This window comes from Parambassis ranga, chromosome 2, assembly GCF_900634625.1.
Source record: "Parambassis ranga chromosome 2, fParRan2.1, whole genome shotgun sequence".
Classification (NCBI taxonomy): domain Eukaryota; kingdom Metazoa; phylum Chordata; class Actinopteri; family Ambassidae; genus Parambassis; species Parambassis ranga.
In genome coordinates, this window is record NC_041023.1 from 9482852 (window position 1) to 9505699 (window position 22848).

Genomic DNA, 22848 nt, shown 5'->3' on the forward strand with positions numbered 1-22848 from the left:
TATGCACATGCAGGATTTGACACATCTGCCAGAGACAGGCACACAACATATTCCGAGGCTGTGTGTTTTCCCACTGATCACACTGAAGACACAACAGTCAGAGCCCAAAGTTACCTGCTGTCATCATATTGGTCACCTTCAGTCATAGAAGTTGTAATCTTTACACTCTGTGGTTAAAGTGCATTTTTGTTCATGGTTTAAAAACACTCTCCACAACGCTGCCTCAATCCTTTTAGGAAATCAAAGCTATTGAACAAGTGCATCTAGCGTTACACCAAACCTGACTCATCTTTCAAAGCGAGATCCACACAAAGGTAACAAAAGCTGTATGAACAGGTAAGAACAGGTTTATTTTGTCTGAGCTTCCTGAAACGATGCAACCAGAAGACTGTTATGACAGAAATCTGCTCACCACTGCAGCCTTTTATAAGGCATTCATCATCACCCCCCCAGGCATGGTCGCAATTATCCTGAGAAAACATAAGACACTGACTTGTTCTTTACTGGGCGCTGTCATTACTGTTCAGCTTTGCTTGCTGTCACTCAGAGCTATGCCATGTTAAGGTGCCAGCCCCATTAATCTGCCACATTTATAAACCTAGCTCCCTGGTCCTGTCTCTGACTCACGCTGTGTAGATGCATCACTGCAGACATTCATTCACATAACGAGACACACTACAGCACACGTCCCAATGACTCAACTACAACGTCTACAAACACACAAGGAAACGCACTTGAGACGGGCAAATTTTCAAAGTTTTTTTTGTTCAGTTTGGTTTCAAAATAAAGATCACACAATTGTTTAGAGACAATCTACAACAGGAGTTACAAAAAATAGTTGCCCAGGCAATAAGCATACACAGGTTCTGTTAACTATACACATATGGTTACAGGTGTGCTCGTAGTAAATATACACAAGGCTGCTCCAAATGTACACCGCGTTGTGGCGGGCTGCCTCTCTCACCCAAAAGGACATGGACAGTATGATACAGCACTTACAGCACTAGAGAAATGCCAAAAAAACACAAGAAGAATCTCCTCTGTACAATCCATGGGTTTACCCCTGAAAACAGGCATGGGTAATTGTGGGGAGGGGGGAGGGGGGGGGAAGAGGGGGTTAAATGAGTAAAAGTTCTCTCTCCCACCCAGCCAGCATACCCATACACATGACACATTTCATTGGGTAAAGCATTCCTATAAAAAGATCTTAAAAAAAGGTCAAAAAGTCAAACAAACAAAAATCTTTTAACATAAAGCAGAAGACACCACTAAGTCTAACAGAACGTGTCCAATTGGGAGTCAGTGGGAGATCTTTAAGTTAAGCAGTGACAAGATAAAACCAAGCGTGGCGAATCTTTGTACAAGTACTACGCTGTATAGAAAGGGCTTTTCAAAACAAAAATTTGATATTACAATTTACAATATACAACAACTCATATGTCACAACCAAGGAGGTGAGAATATACACTGAAATGCACAGGTTTTTTTTTTCTTCAGAGTGAGGTTTTTTTTCCTTTTTTTTTTCTTCTCATACCAAAAAGGGTGGTAAAGCACTTTTACATTACAAGGGTTTACAAATGTACAATTATACAGTCAGAAGTATGTGGTCACTACTAGGATACATTATAGATACAGATTCAACATCAAAAACCAGAAAAACTACAAAGTTTTATATATATATTTATATATATATGCAAAGGTCTACACCAAGTATACACGTTATATTTATAGAAGCAAGACCAGAAAACGAATCTCCCATGCTAAATGATCTGTCTGCTGGTTAGCTGATGGCGTGTGTGTGTGTGTATTTGTCTAAGTTTCTGTGACGTAAGACAAATTAAATACTCATTCCATCTCATAGTGGTAAATAGCTAAAGGATGGGAGGAGGAGGGACACTAGGATTGTGTGTGCAGCAGTAGCAAAAAAGTGAAATGATTTATGTTTTTTATCAGAAACTAAGAGAGAAAGAAATAAATCAAATGACAAAAACAAGGGAGTAAAAGGAAGAGAGGATCAGGTCTCACCTCTTTCTCAGCTCCCTGCCCTCCTTCCCCCAGTTCAGCAGGCCTGGGCTCAGGTGGGGGGAAGGGCGGCAACAGACAAAAAACTAAGGCTGCCTGTAGCAACAGGCTCCTCCCAAAAGGTTGTTATGGAAACAGTGGCAGGAGGGGTACTTCGTATCCTCAGTGAACAGGACTTGAAAGGGGTGCGGGGAATGGACATGATTCTGCCTGAAGGGGCAGACAGGGACAGTAGGGTGGGGGACTGGTAGACATGACAGCATGAGGAAGGTAAGCTGAAAGGAGGGAAGGGAGGTCACGTAGACATGATTTTTAGGGAGGCTTGGTAGTTGCCAGGTTACATGATGCCATTAGGAGGGCCACAGAGAGGACCCAGATCAACGCCGTTCTTCATGTAGTACTTCTCCAGCTTGGCCAGGATGTGTTTTCCATATGTGTACTTCCTCAGTGTGGAAATGTGTGGCCGGATCTGTACAGACACACACAAAGGTCAGACACAAACAGGGCAGTGCGCACAATACGCTTTTGTTCCCTCAATTGTCTAAACACATTTTCCTAGCACAAACACCCATGTAACTGTGAGTGTAAGCCTCTGCACTGGTGCTTGAGAAACCATTTAAATCAGCGACCAGAGATCACAAGATATGCAGGGAGATGAGGAGGTGGGGTTGACAGAGACAGGCTTTTTTACCCCACTGATAGGTAAGAGGTTCTATTTGCATTACAGTGGGGAAAGCATAAGACCACTGTCGCCCATCCACTAACCTTATGCATTACGATTTTGCGCTGCGTTGGCTCGGCCACATCGATCATCTTCTGCACCACATAGTTGGCGTACTGGTCCTTCATCATGGTGTATAAGGCACTGTGGGGGCCCTCAGTCAGGCTGCACACTTCATCTATCAGTACTGCCCGCTCTGCTCGTGATGCGTGGGTCACACACTTCTCCACTACGTTACTGCAGAAAAGAAGTAGTGTTTGTCACTAACAATGCGTTACAGTCCATACCCGTAATGCAGCTCTATAATTATAAAGATTCTTCATACAGTAAAAAACCAAAGTAATCGAAGTTCAGCTAAAAGATGAGGCTGCATTTGCAGAGAAACAAAAGTTAAGGGGGGAAGTGGAAATTACCTGGCAAACTTGTGCTGGCTGAGCCCCAGTACGTTGCCTCTAATCTCAGCCACTATTTTACTCTTATCCTCAGCTCGGCCATGCTCCAAAACGTGCTGGATCACATAGTTGCCATACTGGTCCTAAATAAAACATAGAGACACATTAACTAAAACGTGAAGACGACAGCTGGTGCCTCTGACGTCACATCAAACACAGCCAACTTCAGAAATCCGCAGGCTTTGAGATGAGCTTTATTACAGCCAACTGGAGGCGTCATTATCCTGAAAAGCATAAATGGTGCTTAAACAGAGATAGCAGCGAGTGTATATTTGCACATTTGTGTATTACCTGCACGAGCTGCTCTGTGTGTTGATGGAGCTCCTCTAGTATAGGCAGCGTCTGTTCAGGAAGGCAGTGTTCAAGAATGCGCTGGATGACTCGGCAGCCATAAGGATGAGTGGAGAGGGCAAAGACCTGAGGGAGATGTGCAATATTACATTTTTACATTCCTTTTAGTTGTTCTTCACACAAATACACACCAAGTCAAGCTCAGTGAAGTGAACTATGCACCAACTGTTGTCTCTTGTGGAGCAGAAAGTACCTTACGTTAGTTCACACATCGCACCCACCCCTTCAGGAAAGGTGAAAGCAAATTCCTGACATGCTTTCAGCTACACAAACAAAACTCAACCACTAAATAGGAAAACATGCAGTTACACAATATGCAAATGCATAGCACCCACACCTCTGTCAGACTTACTGTCAGTACAAAAGTGAAACCTTTCATACATAACTAACACAAGGAACATGCATGAACACACAAAAATTAAACACATTATGCTAATGTAGCATTTAGCTAGTGGGTAGAAGATGGCTTTTGCCACTGGGCTAAGATTTCTGTTGCCAAGGCAACATACCCTGTCCCTACAAAGGACAGTGTGTGTGTGTGTGTGTGTCTATATATTCTGGCAGTGACAATATGCTTTCTGCCTAAAGGCAGTGACAGTGAATGTGTGTGTGGCTGTCAGCCAAGCACCGGCAGGCTTCAGTGATTGAATGTGGAAATATTTTGATGCAAGCGCAGAGGGGACCCACCTGTCCCTTAAAGGCGTCAATGATGAAGTGCAGTGCATGAGGCTGGACACATTCGATACACTTCTGTACCACGTGGTTACCGTTCTGGTCCTTTACACACTTCAACACATGGCCGTCCAGCTCGCGCACCATCTCGCTCTGCAGGAAGGAGGAGAGAGAGCAGAATGTGGAGAGGGACATGTAATTGTTTGTGAGAAATCCGATATTGCCTGAAGGCATTTTGCAACCTCTCCATTTTCCACCGTGGCTCACAGGCCAACATGCAACACTGGGCCTCTAACAGATACCCCGGAGAAATCTACTGGAGTCCATTAAGAAATGATTAATAACATTCCCTCTGTCGCACACCCACAATACCTTTTCCCATAAAACACCAAATTTAAGCAAAATAGTTTCCTGTTGTTTTTCATCTAGATTTATCTGAACACCTGCAGTTCAACATCTGCATACAAACTGTGCTATCATTAGCCTCATTCATGTTTGATGATAGAGTATGTGCAAGAAGCCTGCTGTTACACAATGCAGCTCCAACATAAACCCATAATGTGGATGAAAAATGCCATTTCAGCGTGAGGAGCGCACTTCTTCATCGATGCAGCATTCTGCAGTATAAATAAATGTCATCTGCGAGGAATGCATTCTCATTCTCAACTGAATTATGAGTGCTTGGACTGCAGATGTGCTTTGAAATGGGGACACTGGAATAATTTGTTTTTTTTCTTCTCAGTAAAAAACAAATATCAGCATGGTTATGAGAGGATAGGTAATTAAGGTCACTTTAGTGCAAAAGCACAGTCTGTTCCCTTGTTTACACATACACACAGTCAAGTGAGTGTACTTACAATGACCTGCTGATCTGAGGGGATGAACTCCAGAGCTTTCTGAATGACCCTGCAGCCGTACATCTGCAGGGCCAGAGACAGAACATGACCTCTGATCCTCTCTGCCAGAGCCAGCTTTTGGTCCAGGCTGCCAAACTAAAGCACACAAAAACATAGCCTGTAACCCCTTTCAAATCTTTTCACAGTAACATTACACCAACCACATATTACACAGACTGCAAAGCACTTATGGCAATATGTCAAGAATCTTCCATAAGCTACTTGCACATACCTCAAAGAACTTCTGGATGACATAATTTCCAAAGACATCCACCATGAGCTGGTAGGCTGCCTGTAGTATCTCACTGAAGACAAGCTGGCGCTCTGCTGAACTCGCTCGCTCCAATTTTAACTGGATGAATCTTAAAAACAAAAAAGGATGACAGTTAAATTGACCACAGACATCTTTTAAATCACATTCTTCAATCCTTCACCTTTCTTTGCTTTGGCAATTTGCAAAAGCCTCACAGAAAAGCACACAGACAGCTCTCCAAAAATTCACTTAGCACATAAAAAGGATTTAAAAAGTTTGGATGAAATTGAAGACGAAAAACAAAAACAAACACATTAGAGAGCAACAGAGCAATAAAGTGAGACAGATGTACAAAACCAGAGAGAGAGAAAGAACTGCTTCTATATCGTTAACCTGGGGAACCATGCGACACAGGGAGATGAAATTCAGAGTGGAGAAAGCATAAAGAGGGAGTTGAAGGAGTGATGGATGCCAGGCGTCGCTGAGATAACAAGGAGAGAGACTGAGGACAGAAAATGTCTGGAATGTGCAGACTGGACATCTCGGTGTATTAATAGATCAGATCAGTGGAAAACTGTGCATGTGAGACACGACTAGTTCAACACCATCAGACCCAGAAACCAGGACCCTGGAAGTCTCCAAGGCCCCCTGGCCCCTAAATTAGCATGTCTCTGGATTCTATCACCGAATGAGGCAGAGATGGTAACAGATCAAGAGCTGTAATATTAGTCAATGTAAGTTTGTAATGTTATCAATAAAATGTGAGATATACGAGCTTAAATTTGAAAATAAAATAAAATGACAGTTTAAAACAGGAGCCAGTGCCTGAAACACTAATTCCACATTTTATCTGTTTACACCCCCAACACTTTTCAGTGTCTGTACCAGCATAAAAAGTACAGACTGTGACGCATAGGACACGATGAACCTACCCTGTGCAGTTATCTGGTTGACCAAAAATTAAACATGAACTTTGATCAAACCATGGACCAGTGTTGTTTTCCAGTACTGCCTTAAAGTCCCAACACTGTTTTAAAATGTTTGGCCCATTATAGACCTACATCAGTGAAGCAAGGGAATATCAACAACAATGTAATCAAACAAATAATCTGATGCAGTTTTAGATTTGGTTCTTCTAGGCTGTTATTTCTTGTGCAATGTGATGTTGAACTGCAACCTACCCTTCATTAGAGCCATCATACACTGTGTCAAATTCTACTAGACTAACTTCATTGGGCTGGTCACTGACTCAATATGAAAGGCTCTATAATGTAATGTGACAGATTTTCATTATCCTTTGTAATATTTTAGATTCATGCACACCTGCTGCCGTGCTGGTCCTGGCTGAACTCCATGATGTGGCCAGCAATGTCTCTGAGTTGGAGGTTGGGGTAGCGGTTGTTCCTGAAGTCTTCCAGCAGGCGGCTGCGGCCTGACGGCATTACGTCCGACATGCCATAGCGTAGCCGTGATGATGGGAACAGCTGGCTGCTGGGTGAGAAGAGGGAGGAGCCTGAGCTGGCAGCACTGCGGTACTTGGCCTCTGCTCCTGGAGCAGCGGAGATGAAACGCCCACTGCCATTGGTCAGGCCTCCTGAGAAGTCAGGGAGAAAAGCAGTACTGAAAATTTGTGCCATAAAAATTAAATTTACATTCTGCAGCACAGAAACACGGCAGTGGATGGCAGCACTGCCTAAAGTATCAAGCCAATGTCCACTTTCTAATATTCAATTAGGCCCCGTTCACACTGGAGAAAATCATTCCAGCTAGAGTAGGATCCAGTGTATCTGAATAGTCTTTAAGCTGGATATGTTCAGACCTATTCACTTGTGTGAATCTGGCTATCACACAAGTGTGTCCGCACTCAATCCAGCTTAATCCAGCTTGTTTTGCGGTCCTCCAAACCACTATGTGGCGCCTCGTAATATACAGAGTCCGTTCAGGCTGCGTGTCGCTAACCGGAAGTATCACGCTGCTAGCTGGATTCGCTAGCCACATTTGCATTCACATTCCAGTTTGATTGAAATCAAACTGGATACAGCCGGATTCTAGGTGTTTACACTCAGAAAAAAAACATCTGGATGCCGCCCTAATCCCGCTTAACCAGATTTATTTCCCCAGTGTGAACGGGGTATTAAACACCTAAAACTAGTTTTAGGTTCGATTGATGTGTATGTGTGTGTGTGTGAGCAGAAACCCAAAACACACTATTTGAGGATATCGGTGCCGATGTCAAAAGACGCCATTTACAGCAGTATGTGTGCATCATGACACCTAACACATGAAAATTGCCACAGCTGGGTACTCCATTACAGTCATAATGAAGCCACAGCTTGGCTGTCAGTGTGTTTGATTGTCGTCCCCTCAGACGTAAGTTGATTGACTGAATTACATTTCACTCTGCCAACTGTCAATCATGAAAAACACAGAGGACGCAATGCAAGACTCAGTAATTAACTCCAGCCTTACAAGTGTGCTGTCACATTTTAGTGCTTTGGTTTTAAGATCTTCACTGAACACCAGTAAAAGCTCTGATCTACGCTATATTCACATTTTAAATGTCCACAATATATAAACCCTGAATATTGTCAAGTATGATTATGTATATACCAAGTTATCACAGAGACAAAAATAATCAAAGCCAATTTTAAAACACCAAACGAGACTCAAATAAACTACAAGAACAAAGGTCAAATGCTTACCAAGATTGAGGTTGGATGAGGAACTGTGATTGGACAGAGAAGGTGGGGGTGTGAGGGAATGGGAGGGGCCTTGGTTAGGTAGAGGCATGCCCACAGGGCCAGGAGATGGACTAAAGCCCAAGGTGCCATTATAGAAGCCTCCGTGTCCAATAGGGGTGAGGCTGGAGGGTGTGCGTTTGTACAGCTCACTGTTGCCTGTCAGAGAGTCCCGTCTGGAACCACTGCCACCACTTGAATTAGCCACTAGATGGAGACAAAGGTAGGAATTTAAACAAGGTCTCTACAGGAATGGTGCTCACAGCTACATTTCATGGCAAGATGCTTACAGTTCATTTAAAATCAACAAAACTGAATCATGTGCAAAGGGTGGGACTCTACCTGCAGTGCCAAAGCCTCCCAGCGTGGCTCCAAGAGTGGCACCGAGGGAGGATGAGGCAGGCTGGCTAAAGCCCAGAGAGGCAGATCCTGGCCCGGGCTGGGCAGAGCCCTGTGAGAAGAGAGAGGAGCTTTGGGAGGAGGAGCTGAGGGACGAGGATCCATAGAAGGAGCTTCCTCCCAGTGCGCCACCAGGGCCACCCTGCTGCTGAGGCTGCTGGGATGTCATGGCACGAAATGGACCGTTAGCCCCTCCACCAAGACCTCCGTTGGCACCACCTGCAGAGGCTGCTGCTGCTGCAACTGAATGAAGAGCAAGGAGCAGAGGAAAGATTGATTTTAAAAGTCTTTCTTTCAAACCTCTGAGTCAATCATGTTGCATCAATGAAGTTTAAATTATGTTTTGCAGTGCTTTACAATAGCTCTGATTTTGATGTTTCTGAAATTTCTCTGATAGTGAACAACACAAGCTCTTGGGAACTGCTTGTACAAATTTAACCCAAGCTTTGAACGTACAGTCTCATAATGTCATAATTGCAAGCTCTAGTTGAATGGAACATTTTAAAGGCCACAATGTGTGATCTGGTGTTTTGTGTACATGGCAGTCTTCTCTGTGCTACGGTGAATAAGACAGACAGGCCTATGTTACCTGCTTGTGCTGCAGAAGGAGATATGATGACAGAGGCAGGGGCCATTAGGCGGACAGGGCCACTCCTGGCTCCGGTGTTAACCACCAGGGCCCCTGTCTGATCATAGTATGCTGCAGGTGCCAAGACTGGGTACCCTGAGAAAGTGAGAGTGACAAATTAATATTTAGAATGTACCTGAAATTGTTTTAGAAGCCTACCTTTTGCATGAGTACATTTAACTGCATTTGTGCTCACCAGGGACTCCTGCAGCTAATCCTTGGCCAAAGGCAAGGGCTGAGTTGACTGCTGCTGCTGCAACCAGCTGGTCATTCTGCTGACCCTGCTGACCTTGGCTGGGGGTCAAAGGTCTCTGGTTACCTCCGGCACGCATCACCTTTACAAAAGTATGAAAAACAAGTATTTGAATTGCCTTATTCATTAAGCAAATGCATACACAAATGTCCTGCAAAGGAGTGGAGCCTTGTCATGCTGCAGATATCGAATACTACTACTAGAATGCCCACACACATAAAAGCACATCATAAATAGCAAGGATGAGGTCACGTGTAAATAACAAGCAGCAATAAGATTAAACATTTTCTGCTAATTGAATTTAGACATCTTTAGACATGTATGGCTGCAGAGCTGCAGTATGAGTGCGTGCACATTTCAACTGGCATATAAGCACTCTGAGGGTAATATCTTGATCAGCGAGTCACTTTTTTTGGAAGGTAGCCGACTGACCTGCTGTTGGTTTTGCTGGCCCTGGCTTGCCGCCTGCTGATTGGCCGAATTGTTGGCTGCAGCTGCCTGCTGCTGGAAAAGGTTGGCTGGATAGACCCCCCAGGGGGTCACACCATAGTACTGGGGAGGCATCACTGCTGGACCTAGATGCAACAAATACACATAATACTTGTTAAATAGGACAACTGTGTTTGTTTATGGCAGTAGTCAACAGTGGAAAAATGAGTTCAACCAAACAGAATCTAAACTGGTCTGTGGTCTGCATTAGATGTGCATGTCTCACCGAGTGTAGCTGCTGCTGCTAGTCCTGCTGCATAGGGGTCTGTGCCTGGTGGTGCAGCACTGATGATGTAAGGATTGGGTACAAACGCTGGGGCCAAACCTGGAAAACACATTGAGGAAAAGAGTAAACCAGGGCCAAGTACTACATAATACAGGAAACACATTCAAAGCATCCAGGAGCTTCAACACAGCAAACAAATCAATGTTTAAGAGTACAGCTACTTATATATATAAAAACCATACTTTCGGAATAAGACTCCAATATTTCCTTTGTTGGACACAGTTGGAGACAAAATTACAAGCCCCCCCAATCCAGCAGTTGTGGAGCTCAGTGTGGGTTATAATAAATAAGGAGGTACTGCACACCAAAATGTAATGTTTGAGCTGTGCACTTCAAGTGACTACTGTGTGAAACATTATTTCTGATGGTGTGTCAATGAAGATTCTCAGTCATCCAGGTCAGTTTTCATTAAAACTGACTTCAAACTCTTCAAAGAATGATTTGTGATGACAGAACTGACATTTATTTAATTTTTAAATGAGAGTTTTGTGGTTTTAACAAAGTTCTACAGGCCATCTTCTGTTTGAAATTATTCTGATTTTCCATTTTACAATCAGATGTAAATCGCCCAACTTATACTTGGACAGCACTGGCATCAAGAGCTCTGACATACAGCAGAGGCTCTGTGTCGCGTGTCAGAAACAATAAGACAGCCACTGTTTTGAGCTGTCCTATTTGAATGATTCATTTACATATACAGGTAATAGAACAGCTGTTAACTTATCTTGTCTTTAACTTATGTGTATGGTGATATTTGTCAGCTGACATCCTGGTTATAAAAATAAGGCTGTGTGCGTTAGAAAAGACAGCTGGTGTGTTAAAATGTCTTAATTTCTGTTTCAGATACCAAATCATACTTATTTTGTCTTACAATAGAAACTGAAAAATGAAAATTAGAACAGCTTAATTGGGGAATTTTCAAGTGAATGTGAGAACAGAGAGGAGCAAACAAATGTTAAGCCTGGCACCTAACTGGTGACCTCCTGCTCCACACATCCACGCTGCAGTGGGTGGAGATGGGCTCAGAGGTCATGCTTAAAATTCCTGACTGTTAACAGCACACTGGCAGGGAGAAACAAAAGACAAAATGCATCCCAAGTAACACGTAACAATATTCTTTGCTGTGTTGTGCTGGGGAGCTGGCATTACAAAGGATGCAAACAGACTGGGCAAAATCATTAAAAACGTGGGGTCTATTGTCGGGTTTAAACTTGCCAGCCAGGAGGTAGTGGGGAGGGACATAATGCTGTCAAAACTGCTGTCAATCATGAACAATCCCTCTCACCCTCTTATAACTGATCCGGACTAACTCTGAATCTCAGGTGCACTTCAAACTTCATTAACTGTGTATTTATGTTGATGTGTCTGCTGCTATGTGTGTGTATGTACGTAAGAGTTTTTCCTGTATATACTGTATTTATTGTTCTTTGACTGTTTTTGATGTATGCTGCTGGTACTACAACACAATTTCCTTATGGGGATTAGTCAAGTAATTCTTAATCTTAATCTACACACACACTTACCAATGTGAGGCTGCTGTGCTGCTGCCAGTGCATACTGCTGTTGCTGGGCTGCTGTTAACTGCTGCACTGCTAGGGCATTGTTTCTCTGAAACAGCTGCGAAAAGCACAAGGAGAGGTGCAACACATTTTAATGTCAGCTGAGCAAAGCCTGAGAGACTCAACAAAGAATGAATCTGTGGCCTTCCTCTGCCTCTAGGCTTTACCTGCTGCTGGTTAGTGTAGTCGAACAAGCCCACAGTGGGCGCAGAGTCCATGGGCATCTGAGAGTTGTAGTCAAACTGAAGCGGCTCCATCACGGACTCCATGGGGTCCATGGTAACACCACCTTGTTCCACTCCAGAGAAGTCCTCAGGAGGTTTGGGGCCTCCACCACCTCCTAGGGGTGTCAAGCCCTCAGCTCCCACCCCAGGACCTCCCAGCAGGTCACCCTCTGGGCCAGGGGGTGGCATGTTGCCTGGTGGACGACTGCAGTGACACAAAGGGAGTAGATGTTAAGTTTACATCTGTGCCTGTAGAGTAACAACCGTTTTTTTTCTATCAAGGTGTGAGTTTGTGTCACATCGATTCCTACCCAAACTCTTTGACGTCGACGTCGAGGCCGTTCTGTACAGGCAGCCCATTAGGGTTGATGACGTCGTTAATGACGTCAGATTCAACCTCTGTTAACTCTTTTAGTTTTTCTCCCTCAAATGTTGTCTTTGGCTTCTCCCGCTTCTCTTCCTCCACTTCTCCATCCCTCTGCCCCTGTGTCATAAAGAGAACACAAGAAATACAACCAGTGAAAAACAGAAAGACACAGGAATGACAAGCTGACACAGACAAGGTGAGGGACATCAGGCTGAAAGAGTATACACAGCAGGATATAATGATGGACAGGTTGTGTTGGTTATGACTACATAACTACTACAATGACTGACTGACTACTACAATTTTTGTCATTACATTAAAAAACTACAATTATAATGATTAGGAAAACAATCTAGAGGAAAAGTTTATGAGCGGTGAAGGAAAATACTTACATAGGGTCCTTTCCGGAGGCAGGAGTCCAGTTTGTCAGCCGGTGAGGAAGACAAAACGTATTCTACCATGCTAACACCCAGCCCTCCACTCTCAGACCGCGGTGACATCACCGAACCCACACCGACTTCACTACCACCATGGAAACCCTGCCCTGGCCGACGGGACACCATGATTGGCTGAGACACTGAATGATCTGTCAGAAGAGGAACAGAAACTGTTGTGTGTGCACAGGGGAACAGTCACCCCACAAAAAGTGACAGAAGCATCATTAACAGGACTATACTGCTGCAAACTTCTTCCTAACACTTAAATTATCAGACTGAGCTGTAACTGCATATTTAGCTGTTACAGAGTTGCAAATAACATCAAGGTTTTACTGAGAAGAACTGTTCGAAGAGATTTTGATCAAAGGGTGACAATCATCCAACTACTTCTTATAGTTGTGTCATTATTTCAGGGAATGCTTATGAGAGGAATCATATAGATGCCGGGCTCTAGAGTGCGACCTAATTTCTCAATGGTGCAACCAAAAAATATCAGATGTCGCACCGGTGCGACCAGCTCTTAGAGGGAGATACATTCTCCACGACTCTTAAAAGTCTCCCTGTGGTCCAACAACAGACACACATCAGGCTCATATCTGGTCTGAACGAATCAGAGACGGTGAAGGGTGGGACCCCCGTGTGTATGTGTGTTTGAAACCGTGTCTGCTGCAGTCAGACCGAGACCGCTGGAAACACGGACATATGCTGCGCAGAGCTGATGCTGTGTGATAAAGCTTGTTCCTTACTCCACGAGAACAGAGAGATTTGTTTGTGTTCCTGAGGTGACAAGAACAAAGTTTGTTTCGGTCCGGACTTTTTGAAACGTGTGTGCAGAACTCATACAGCCCTCCCGCTGCACCGGGACAGACAGGTATTAAAGACGTTTCACTGCTGAACAGCAGAAACCGCATTTTAGGTGAACATGCAGCGGAGGAGCAGGATTTGTTGCTACTTTTTTTTTTGCTAAGTTTTGCTAATTTGCTGTTGACCTGAATGACGGATGATAATGAGGCGGTAATGTTCAGGGAGTGGGCGTGACGTGCTCGTAGCATTATAATAGACTGAACAACAGGTTCGACAGACATGTGTTATCTGACCTGCGTGGTTCCATCCATGAAGGCTGATTCACTCTGACTGACAGCAGTCAGCTGGTTTTAAGGAGTTATAGTACATGATTACATGATGAACGCCTATTTAGTAGTAGTATTGTTATAATCCTGCTACAGTGGACCATTGTCTGCCAGTATGATATCTGCATACAGCTAAAACTGTAACAGACAGAATGAAAAGCTCAGCTTTAGAAAGAGGAGACACAGAGGCAGAGAGGAAGAGGTGAGGAAGATGAGAGAAGAGAATACTGTAGCTACATTAGAAACACACTGAAGAAAACAAAATATATATCTCAATCATATGATTTTAATAATTTATTTAAGTCACAAACAAACTGCGTTGTTAAGTGTGATGCGTTGCACCTAAATTTTGTGCCGGTGCACATAAGAAAAAAAGTTAGGTGCACCAGTGCAACCAGTGCAAAAAATTAGTCTAGAGCCCTGAGATGTGTGTCATGGTGCAGTGACTGCTGATCAGCTGCAACAGTATGGGACAGTTTAGGCTAGTTTGCAACAAATGAAGTTTAGTGAAGTAAATTTGATCAACTAATCACGTGTTTAACAAATTTTGTGGCAAGACTTGTGATTCAGATCATTATTCAAACAACCACAAACACATGGTCCTTTAACCAGATTGCCCTTTCTTTTCTGTCTGTACAGTATGAGTCCTACTACACTACAAATGATGTGTTATATTTCATTCATTCATTCATTCATTTATAAAACTGAAAAAAACATATTGCCCAATCTGATGTTTAAACTACCACCAGAAGCTTTGCACTCCACAAATAAGCTGTTAGATGTCAATGTTTCCACAGAGTGAACTGATGCCAAGCAGACTGCCTCTAAAATGAAAGGATATTTCTTTAGGCATCATGTCTACAGAAATAACAACACTACATGGATCTGATACAGCAGGAATCTCATCATCAGTAAGAAGAACATGAGTGATTTCACTTTGACGTCAGCTTTTGATTCTGGCAGGAATCTAAATATATTCTATTTCCAACTCCAAAAAAAAAATGTTTCCCAAAGTTCCTGCATTCATCAGAGCCTGACGTTTGCCACCAACTATATCTCAGACTGGTGTCTTGTACCTGAAGCACCCCATGCACTGTCCCTCCACTGGTCCAGGAAGATCCCTTTTGGTCCGTCCTTCCCAGAGTCATCTGTCTCCCAGAACTTCTTACCAGTAAGCAACTGCTACAAGGACACAAGACAGCAGTAGACACATGGTAAGGGAAAGACTAGGTTACACTGGTTATAAGTAAGAATAACCAAAATAAAATGTATATACTAGTATAAATAGCCTTTCCTTCTATGCTGTCAGCATTGTTGGTGTCAAGCAGTAAGTACTGCAGTGCAATTTCCAGAAGTACTGTGACCCTTGACTGAACTCTAAACAAATAAGTACAGAGCATTCTAACTAGATAAATCAAGAACAGTTTCTAACCTATGTGGATTGAATATTTGTACCTTATCAGCAGGTCATAAACTCTTACAAGCATGTGGTCTGTAGCAAAACAATACTGAACAAACATGAAACACAAACCAATATTCATAAGCACTATAAAACCTGCCAAAACTAGCAGTAGGCACTGTCCCAACACCAACAGATTTAGTGCAGACTGTGTTCAAGAAATACCAAGAGGAAGTCCAACCAGCCTAAATTAAAAAGCATCTCTTTTCAATCTCATCTCTCACTGCTATTCATATGAGGAAAACAATGGCTCTAAGGTCTACTGAGATTTTTTTATAGATATCCTGTTATTCCAGTTTTACTTTCTTTGTATCTTACGCTAGAAAATACAGTGCAGCCATTTTAACACCAAGTGTAGACATGTTAAATCTGACCATGTCAAAGCCAGTTCATTTCACCTTTTAAAAAAAAATCAAAAAAAAAATCACACTTCTTAATTTCCACCTTGTTGTAGAGACATGTCTCCCACTATAAACCCCTCATCTCACCTCCCCCATGGCCCGTCCCTCTAGAGCAAGAGCCTGGAAGTCATGGTTCAGCTCATCCATAGACCGCACCTGCAGACATTTCAAAGAATCATATTTTAATGCTCTCTTACTAATTAACGTATAAAATATACATTTATTACCAAAGTTAATTAGCAATTTCTTTAATGAATGATTTGCCTCAGACATTAAATTAATGAATAAAGCTGGCTGCATTCTGCTCACAGCATCAGCCATTAATGGAAACAGCATCTTCCACATTCATTCAGGTTACTAACAATGGTATTCTGTAAACACAACTGTAAGCAAAGTCAGATTTTAGTATGCCTCACACACCTGGCTGTCATGGATGTTGTCTCCAGTGGGCCAGCGATGTTTGCCGGGCTGTTCGCCATGCTGCCGCTGGAAGAAGTAGTCTACCATGGCATCATCCTGGGAACGTCCAGCACCCGCCACACCCTTAGAGAAACAAGCGCACAATTGCTTATTACCCTAAAATTACTGGTTATAGCAACAACCAGAGAGCGCTGGCAACCCAGAGGAATGCAGGTGAAGACGAGATTTAAATGATCAGCCAGTATTTTACGGATCTGTTTATAACAAGATATATTAAATATAGGAATTTCACCATATAACCTCATAGAATAGGGAACATTAACCTGTCATATGTATTTTCAAATATTGGCTTCCTCAAAATGTTTTTTTTTTTAACACTATGGCAGTTTAGGCCATTTTCAGTAACATCCTCTGGTCTAATGCTTAAACACATCTAAACAGGAGGCAGGATTTCTCTTCACCAGCAAAGCCTGAAGTTGACTTCCTCTCTTACTCATTTTGGGGGTAAACACAAAATTCCCCAGAAGACATTGCCATCAAAGAATCAACAGTCAAAGTGTACTGGAAACAGCTGGGCTTAGTCATTTGTAGTACATGCAATGCATGCAGGGCGACACATTACCAAGATGTCTGACTAGATGGTTGCTTATCAGAAAGCCCAAATTGTATTTCCTAGGATTACTCATGAAAAATGCCAACCTTGTTATCATGAAGAAAGTTACTAGATAGGATACTAGATACCTTAAAATGGTTTGTTTGTTCTACAGCTACTGTTTAATTTGACTTGTTCAGACCAAATACAGAACAGAGAGGACTCAGAACTGTGCACAACACTTTTAGACTGCTGAACAACTTACCTGTTAACAAGCAGAGGACACTTAAGATTATTTTTATGCCCTTTCCAGCAGTGTGGCCAGGCTGACTCACTACCAGCTACCAGACTAACAGCTATCCTGCTTAACAGAAAATACACTTCCAAGGATACAAAGACAAGGAGACAACACAAAAACTAACTCACAGCTGTCATTTAATTCATTTTTCTCTATACAATGTCTATGAAATAATATGTCTGACCTGGCCTTTGGTAGGTAATAACCTGAACATCTACGACAGACACAAAATGTTTCATGGTTTCTCTACGTAAATGACTTCAACAATAAAGCAGCTATCGATTCATTTTTGTCAAATGAGCAACTGATCTGTCTAATCTGCAAATACAAAAAATACAATAATAAATGATACTCTAAATGACAGATATAAAAAGATGACTTAAATTAATTTTGCATAATCTTGTACAGGAGACAAAGTATTTTTTGGCAGGTCCAGTGGCAAGCAAACAGATCAGGCTTGCTTGTATCAACATGTGTTTTCTGGAGTGTTAATTCTTTGGAAATCATTTCTTTTTTCTTTTATTCATTAAAACAGAGTTAAGGTGGTGGTTCTTACCTGCTGGCTGGGGGGTGTGGCCTGAGGGGTCTGCCCAGTTGGAGGGGCATGTCCTCCGCTGCTCAGCACCACGGGCATGCTGGGAGATGTACTTCTATGGTGGGGGCTGAATGAATCCTGCCAGAGCACTGCTTTCCTCTTCAACACACACACACTGCTCATTCCACCACAGCCTGTACAGAGAAAAAGAGTACATCTGTCACAGGTAAGCCATGGCCTCGTGGTTTAATATACAGAATAAGTTTATACTATAAGCTCTGATCAAATGAATATTTATTAAGGATTGAGACCATACTGATCATAAGGACAGGTGCCTCTTTATCAGGTGGACCTTCATAAAAATAATAACTACCTCACCTAGAACAAACCTATTATGAACACTGAAATATTTTTCATTTATACTGTACTGAATCCAGACCAACACAATGCAGTTATGCTTAAACAGTACCACAAATTACAGCCCACAAAATGACCACCCGACTGAATCCACACCTGTCTGTTCAACCTTCTAGTTACAGATTTTACTGCAGCGTTGTTGCACTGACCACAACAAATCTATGAATTGGTGCAGAAGTAGTATAGTTAATACCCCACTTTCATCACTCACACTGACATTACTACAGCATGTTTGATATCACTGTACAAAGTTCTCATCACTCAAATTACTACTAGACAAACTATGATCCAAGTTGTTCAACCTTAATATAAGGTCATATTAATGTTCCAAATGGTTTAGAGTTCAGTGTTTAGTAAGCATCTTATTACATCAGACACACATAAGAAAGAACGGTTGTTGTAATGGCTGACATATTATCATGCAAACTGTGATTAACATGGCCCAATAACCTTTAACACACGTACTGCAGTCTGCTCCTAGATATAGGCAAAAACACACTCTACGCCCCTGGCAACCCAGCAAGGTAATGTACAGGAAATATCTTATTAAAACACAAAGGAGGATTTTCCACATTTCTGCACAATGCCTCATCTTTTCCTCTTGTTGTAGCAACCTCCCTCAAAGAATTGTGTGCCATCTGAGAATCCCTGTGTTAGTGCACTGGTGGATAGTAGAAATGCCTGTAGAGGCAGACCTGCTTACAGACTGATGCCATGATTATTGACAAGAGTGCCCAGATATAAACCAGAAAATCCCTTTACAAGCCAGCACAGGCAGTGGGTGACATAACCACCCTCTAGCAGTAGCAGCACAGAATAGTGTAAACTTTACCTCACCTCTGGATTTGAATGGACCAAAAAAATAAGTAAAATAAAACTACTCATCCCTATTTGTATTTGGACACACATCTCTAAGCGAGTATGTGTCTGCACATACTCACTTAGTGGTTACCCCACTTGGTTCAAGATGTTCTATTGCAGAAATGTGTTATGAAACCATGCACAAGTGTGACTTTAGGTGGAGCATAGCTGAGAATCACTCTTACCTGCCATAGAAGTTCACATGATTACATATGATGTAATACCATCACAAGAGTAAACAACTATCACTAATTAGGTACACTTATCTAACAGGGGAGCAATAAATACTACCATTATGACACTTATAAAGTTCTTTTTTTTAAATCATGTGTTGTCATCTCAATCAATTATTATAATTGTCATAGAGAAGATTAAAACATCGTAAATTACAGCCTTTTTCTCTCAGATTGTTTGTTCCAAGTATGTTGTGTAAATGCAACAATTGAAAGAGTCTGTCAATCTGAATGTGTGTGTACAGGAAAGTTTAATTCTCTTATTTGTCATAACACAGAAATAAACTTGCAGGCCTTACTTTGAAAAGGTCAGGGGGTCTTTGTTACTTAACCTGGGTTAAAAGTGAATACCAGATAGCATACAGTGATAAGCTCAAGTAATATGGACTCAACTCTGCGGTGGTGGGCAACATTTAGCTTAATAGCATGTGTGGTTTTTTAGCAGTTGGAAGGATATAATTTGTATTTTACAACCTTCTCCTTGCCCAACGAGCTCTAATCTCTGTTAAAATTAGCAGTTTCACATTAGTGTCCCTACAGGCCATGAGGAAATTACAAGCAGTTCTCTTTACACCCGGCTATATACAATAATTACCTTCACCAGAGACTGACAGTATGAATCTCTAAACACATGTAGCCTTCTCAGAGTCTGCTGAGAGTCTGCTGAAACCACCGTGCAACACACCCCCTCCACAAAGACAAAACCACGAGCTGCCCAGCTTAACAGTCCCAAAAGATCAAAACAAACCAGCTGGCCAACTGATCATCAACACATGCAGACACCATTGTCTTTGTGTTCCTGCTCCATTCTTAATTCTGCAACAATGATATGTTAGCTCTTTATTGCTTTGCTACTGCTCAAAATGAGACCGAGAAACACCCGGAAATCCACCGCCGTACGGCCATTCCCCAAAGAGGAGCGCACAAGGCTCGGTATGCTACAAGTTTAACTAAGCACCCGGAAACAGGCACACTGGTTCCATAGTCTAACTGGGTTAATCATTCAATACCGGGGGATCAATCCACCGCATACCGGGCACAGTCAGGGGTGTGACAATACGAGCAGACAACCTGCAGCTAGCTGTAGATAGCGTTATGTGTCTTAACACAGACCAACATTTCTCTGTTGGCAGACATGACACATCAAAACGAAAGACAACGTGTAGGTGCTTTTTGAAAATTATCGTGACAATTACCTGGTTTTTCCTTTTCATGCATCCGCGTTCACTCACGCCAGACTTGGATCGGTTATGGAGGTTTCACTGCCCATGTCTACCAACAATAACACGGCCTCCCTACACAAGCTCAGCCCGGGAGAACCGGTGACAAACATGAGCTTCGCGCATTGTTTTTAACATTAGCAGCAGCCACTTTACATCATTATAGTGTTATTAACAAACACCTGGAGGGCTCCATCTGTCTGCCGAGCCTGCAGCCCCACAGGTCCCGGTGACGCGGATGCTAACAAAGGCCCGAGAGCTGTCTGGAGCGGAAGACCGACACAACAGGAGGAAGGAGGCAGGCAGCAGAAAGGGAGGCAGCCGCTTGAGCCTCACTAAATGTTCCCGTTTAGCCCCTCTCGGAGCCGCCACAGTGATAATACCCGCACCGATGGGTGAATAACTGATGTTTCGCGCTACCGCGACAAAGGATGAGACAATACTCACCGGCGGAGAGGGTGGATGGTCGCGGATTTCGGCCCCAGTTTCTCTCTGACACCCCCAGGCTTTCACTCCGACAACATGGCGGCTCGACGGAGGAGCAGGCAGGAGCGCTGCATGACGGGAAGGGATGAGAGAGCGTACGGTTCATTGCGCCAAGCGGGAGGGGAGGGTCATACCGGACTGGTCCCTTTGTTATGGGTGTATTATTGGATGTATTTAATATAAATTCTTTTTTGACCTCATTCATTGACCACATGCACAGCATTATTTCATCAGACATTCGCTGTGCAGTCATTTTCTAAAACAAACTGCCAATTTCAAAAATCAAAAATCTATAAACATGTTTTTCTAAAATTTATGAATGGTATTTACCGCGGACTCCACTAGCTGTTATCATTTGCTGTCTTTTGTGACTTCGTCGCGTTGGACTGCATGCAATGTAGCTGGGTCTCCCCGGTAACGGGGTGCTTGGCAGCCATGGCAACGTGCTGCGACACACAGCCAGGCGAGTGTGTGGCTGCTGGATGGATGCTCCGTTACACCTCCGGAATGTAAGTGGACGGTGTTTAAAACAGGAGGGAGTGTGGGACCCGCAAAACAAAAATACTCCAGCGGCCTGTTGGGAATGTGCCAGTGGCGACTCCGAGGCTGCGGACAGGAGTGTGAGACTGTACTGAACCGGTGTGTGGATGACGTAATGCGGATACAGTAGATAATGGCTGCCCTGTAGTAATCACATGAACATTTTTAAGACTGGTCCAGTCATCCAGAATTATAGTCAGACTTATATTTATAAAGTGCATATGCAACGTCCCATTTTATTTCCAGTTATAGCTAATAGGCATAAATTATAAATAATATGTAGGTGTGTTTTTATGTCATTATAAATAACATCAAGGCCACGTTTTTTCATAGATCTTTTCTTTTCTCATACCAATAAATTTGCTCATTCTTTTGCACTGCAAGCATTAAATATCCTTTTGCCATTTTTGGTAATGATCACCTTACCACAGAGTATTATTAGTTTAATCCTTTAAACACATTCGGTGCCAGAGTAAGTGTGATGTAATCAGTTCATTAAAGTCTTACCCTTCAGCACTCTCAGTGAGACAACAGTGTGTCTACAAAAGACAACAGAAGTCAAAGTTAATGTAGAAAGTGTGTTTTTATTATCTCAAACTTCACCTTACACCCATTAAGGTCTTCATCTTCATACCTGTCTCCCTCCTTCACTCTTCCTGTCTCCAGTCACATCTACAAAAACTACTCAGAGCATGTATGATACATTTTCCTCCATTAAAACCATGCTCCGGTGGGAATCAGCGAACGAGCTGCAGTGTGTAGTTAGCTTAGTCAAACGATGATAATGGGGAATATTAGCTAAAGATGGGTTGAAAGAAGGCAGTGTGAGGATGTGCAAAAAGAGAGAACAAGAGAAACAGGTACAAAGAAAAACTTGACAATGTAACCCTTTCCCTTAGTCCCACCCACCCCCTAATGCGACCCCTTTTCTAATTAGAACCAACAAAACAATCATTGGCTGGTTATTTACATGCACAGTACCCCTGCTGCTACCCCCCCCCCCCCACCCCATGGACACACTAATGCCTGATCCCAAAGCCATCTGCAAGCCTAATCAACATCATTACATCTGGAAACAAAACAACCCAGCACAGCACATTTGACTTCATTAACCTAAACTTTAAAGATTAAGGCAGATCATACTCTATGTTTTTAATTATACTGCAAACAAATATCATGTACAGATCAAAGCCAGCACCTCTGTGGTGAACTGTATTGTTCCCTATTTCGGAAAAAAACAATACAGTAATTATTTGTCGATACCATTTGAATTGTACCATAAATTTACACATATAGTGTTTAATCATTTAAAATATAAATTTACAGTTAAAGAAAGTACTTGGACGTAAAGATTATAAAGTACCAGTTGTGCGATTACAGCTTTCACACAACATTCATTATCACTGACAGCTTGGCATACCTCATATTCTGATAACAAATAGAACAGTATTTAACTGACTTAGAAAATAGGGTTTTGAATGGACAACATACATGTGTAATTTTTGGAAA

At 42.6% G+C, this 22848-nt stretch overlaps 1 protein-coding gene and 1 long non-coding RNA gene across 3 annotated transcripts; one reads left to right on the forward strand and one right to left on the reverse strand.

Annotated features, from left to right (window-relative positions):
• Positions 1–745: 745 nt before the first annotated feature.
• Positions 746–20903, reverse strand: pum1 (pumilio RNA-binding family member 1). 2 transcript variants are annotated; one of them, XM_028423892.1, is made up of 23 exons: positions 20761–20903; positions 17604–17776; positions 16158–16280; positions 15825–15893; positions 14954–15056; positions 12703–12896; positions 12255–12427; positions 11887–12148; positions 11684–11777; positions 10101–10199; positions 9818–9960; positions 9329–9467; positions 9094–9228; positions 8448–8747; positions 8070–8312; positions 6691–6961; positions 5347–5476; positions 5076–5210; positions 4234–4371; positions 3487–3612; positions 3157–3278; positions 2788–2980; positions 746–2491 (listed from the first exon to the last, which is right to left on the reverse strand). In XM_028423892.1, the coding sequence occupies exons 2-23, from the start codon at positions 17763–17765 to the stop codon at positions 2360–2362; spliced, it is 3486 nt and encodes a 1161-aa protein (XP_028279693.1). In that variant the 5' UTR covers positions 17766–17776; positions 20761–20903; the 3' UTR covers positions 746–2359. The 2 variants fall into 2 exon arrangements, with proteins under 2 accessions (XP_028279693.1, XP_028279684.1); XM_028423883.1 differs by having other exon boundaries at positions 14954–15059.
• Positions 8183–9015, forward strand: LOC114447626 (uncharacterized). Its single transcript, XR_003671853.1, has 2 exons — positions 8183–8328; positions 8435–9015. It is a non-coding gene; the product is annotated as an uncharacterized LOC114447626 (long non-coding RNA).
• Positions 20904–22848: the final 1945 nt, after the last annotated feature.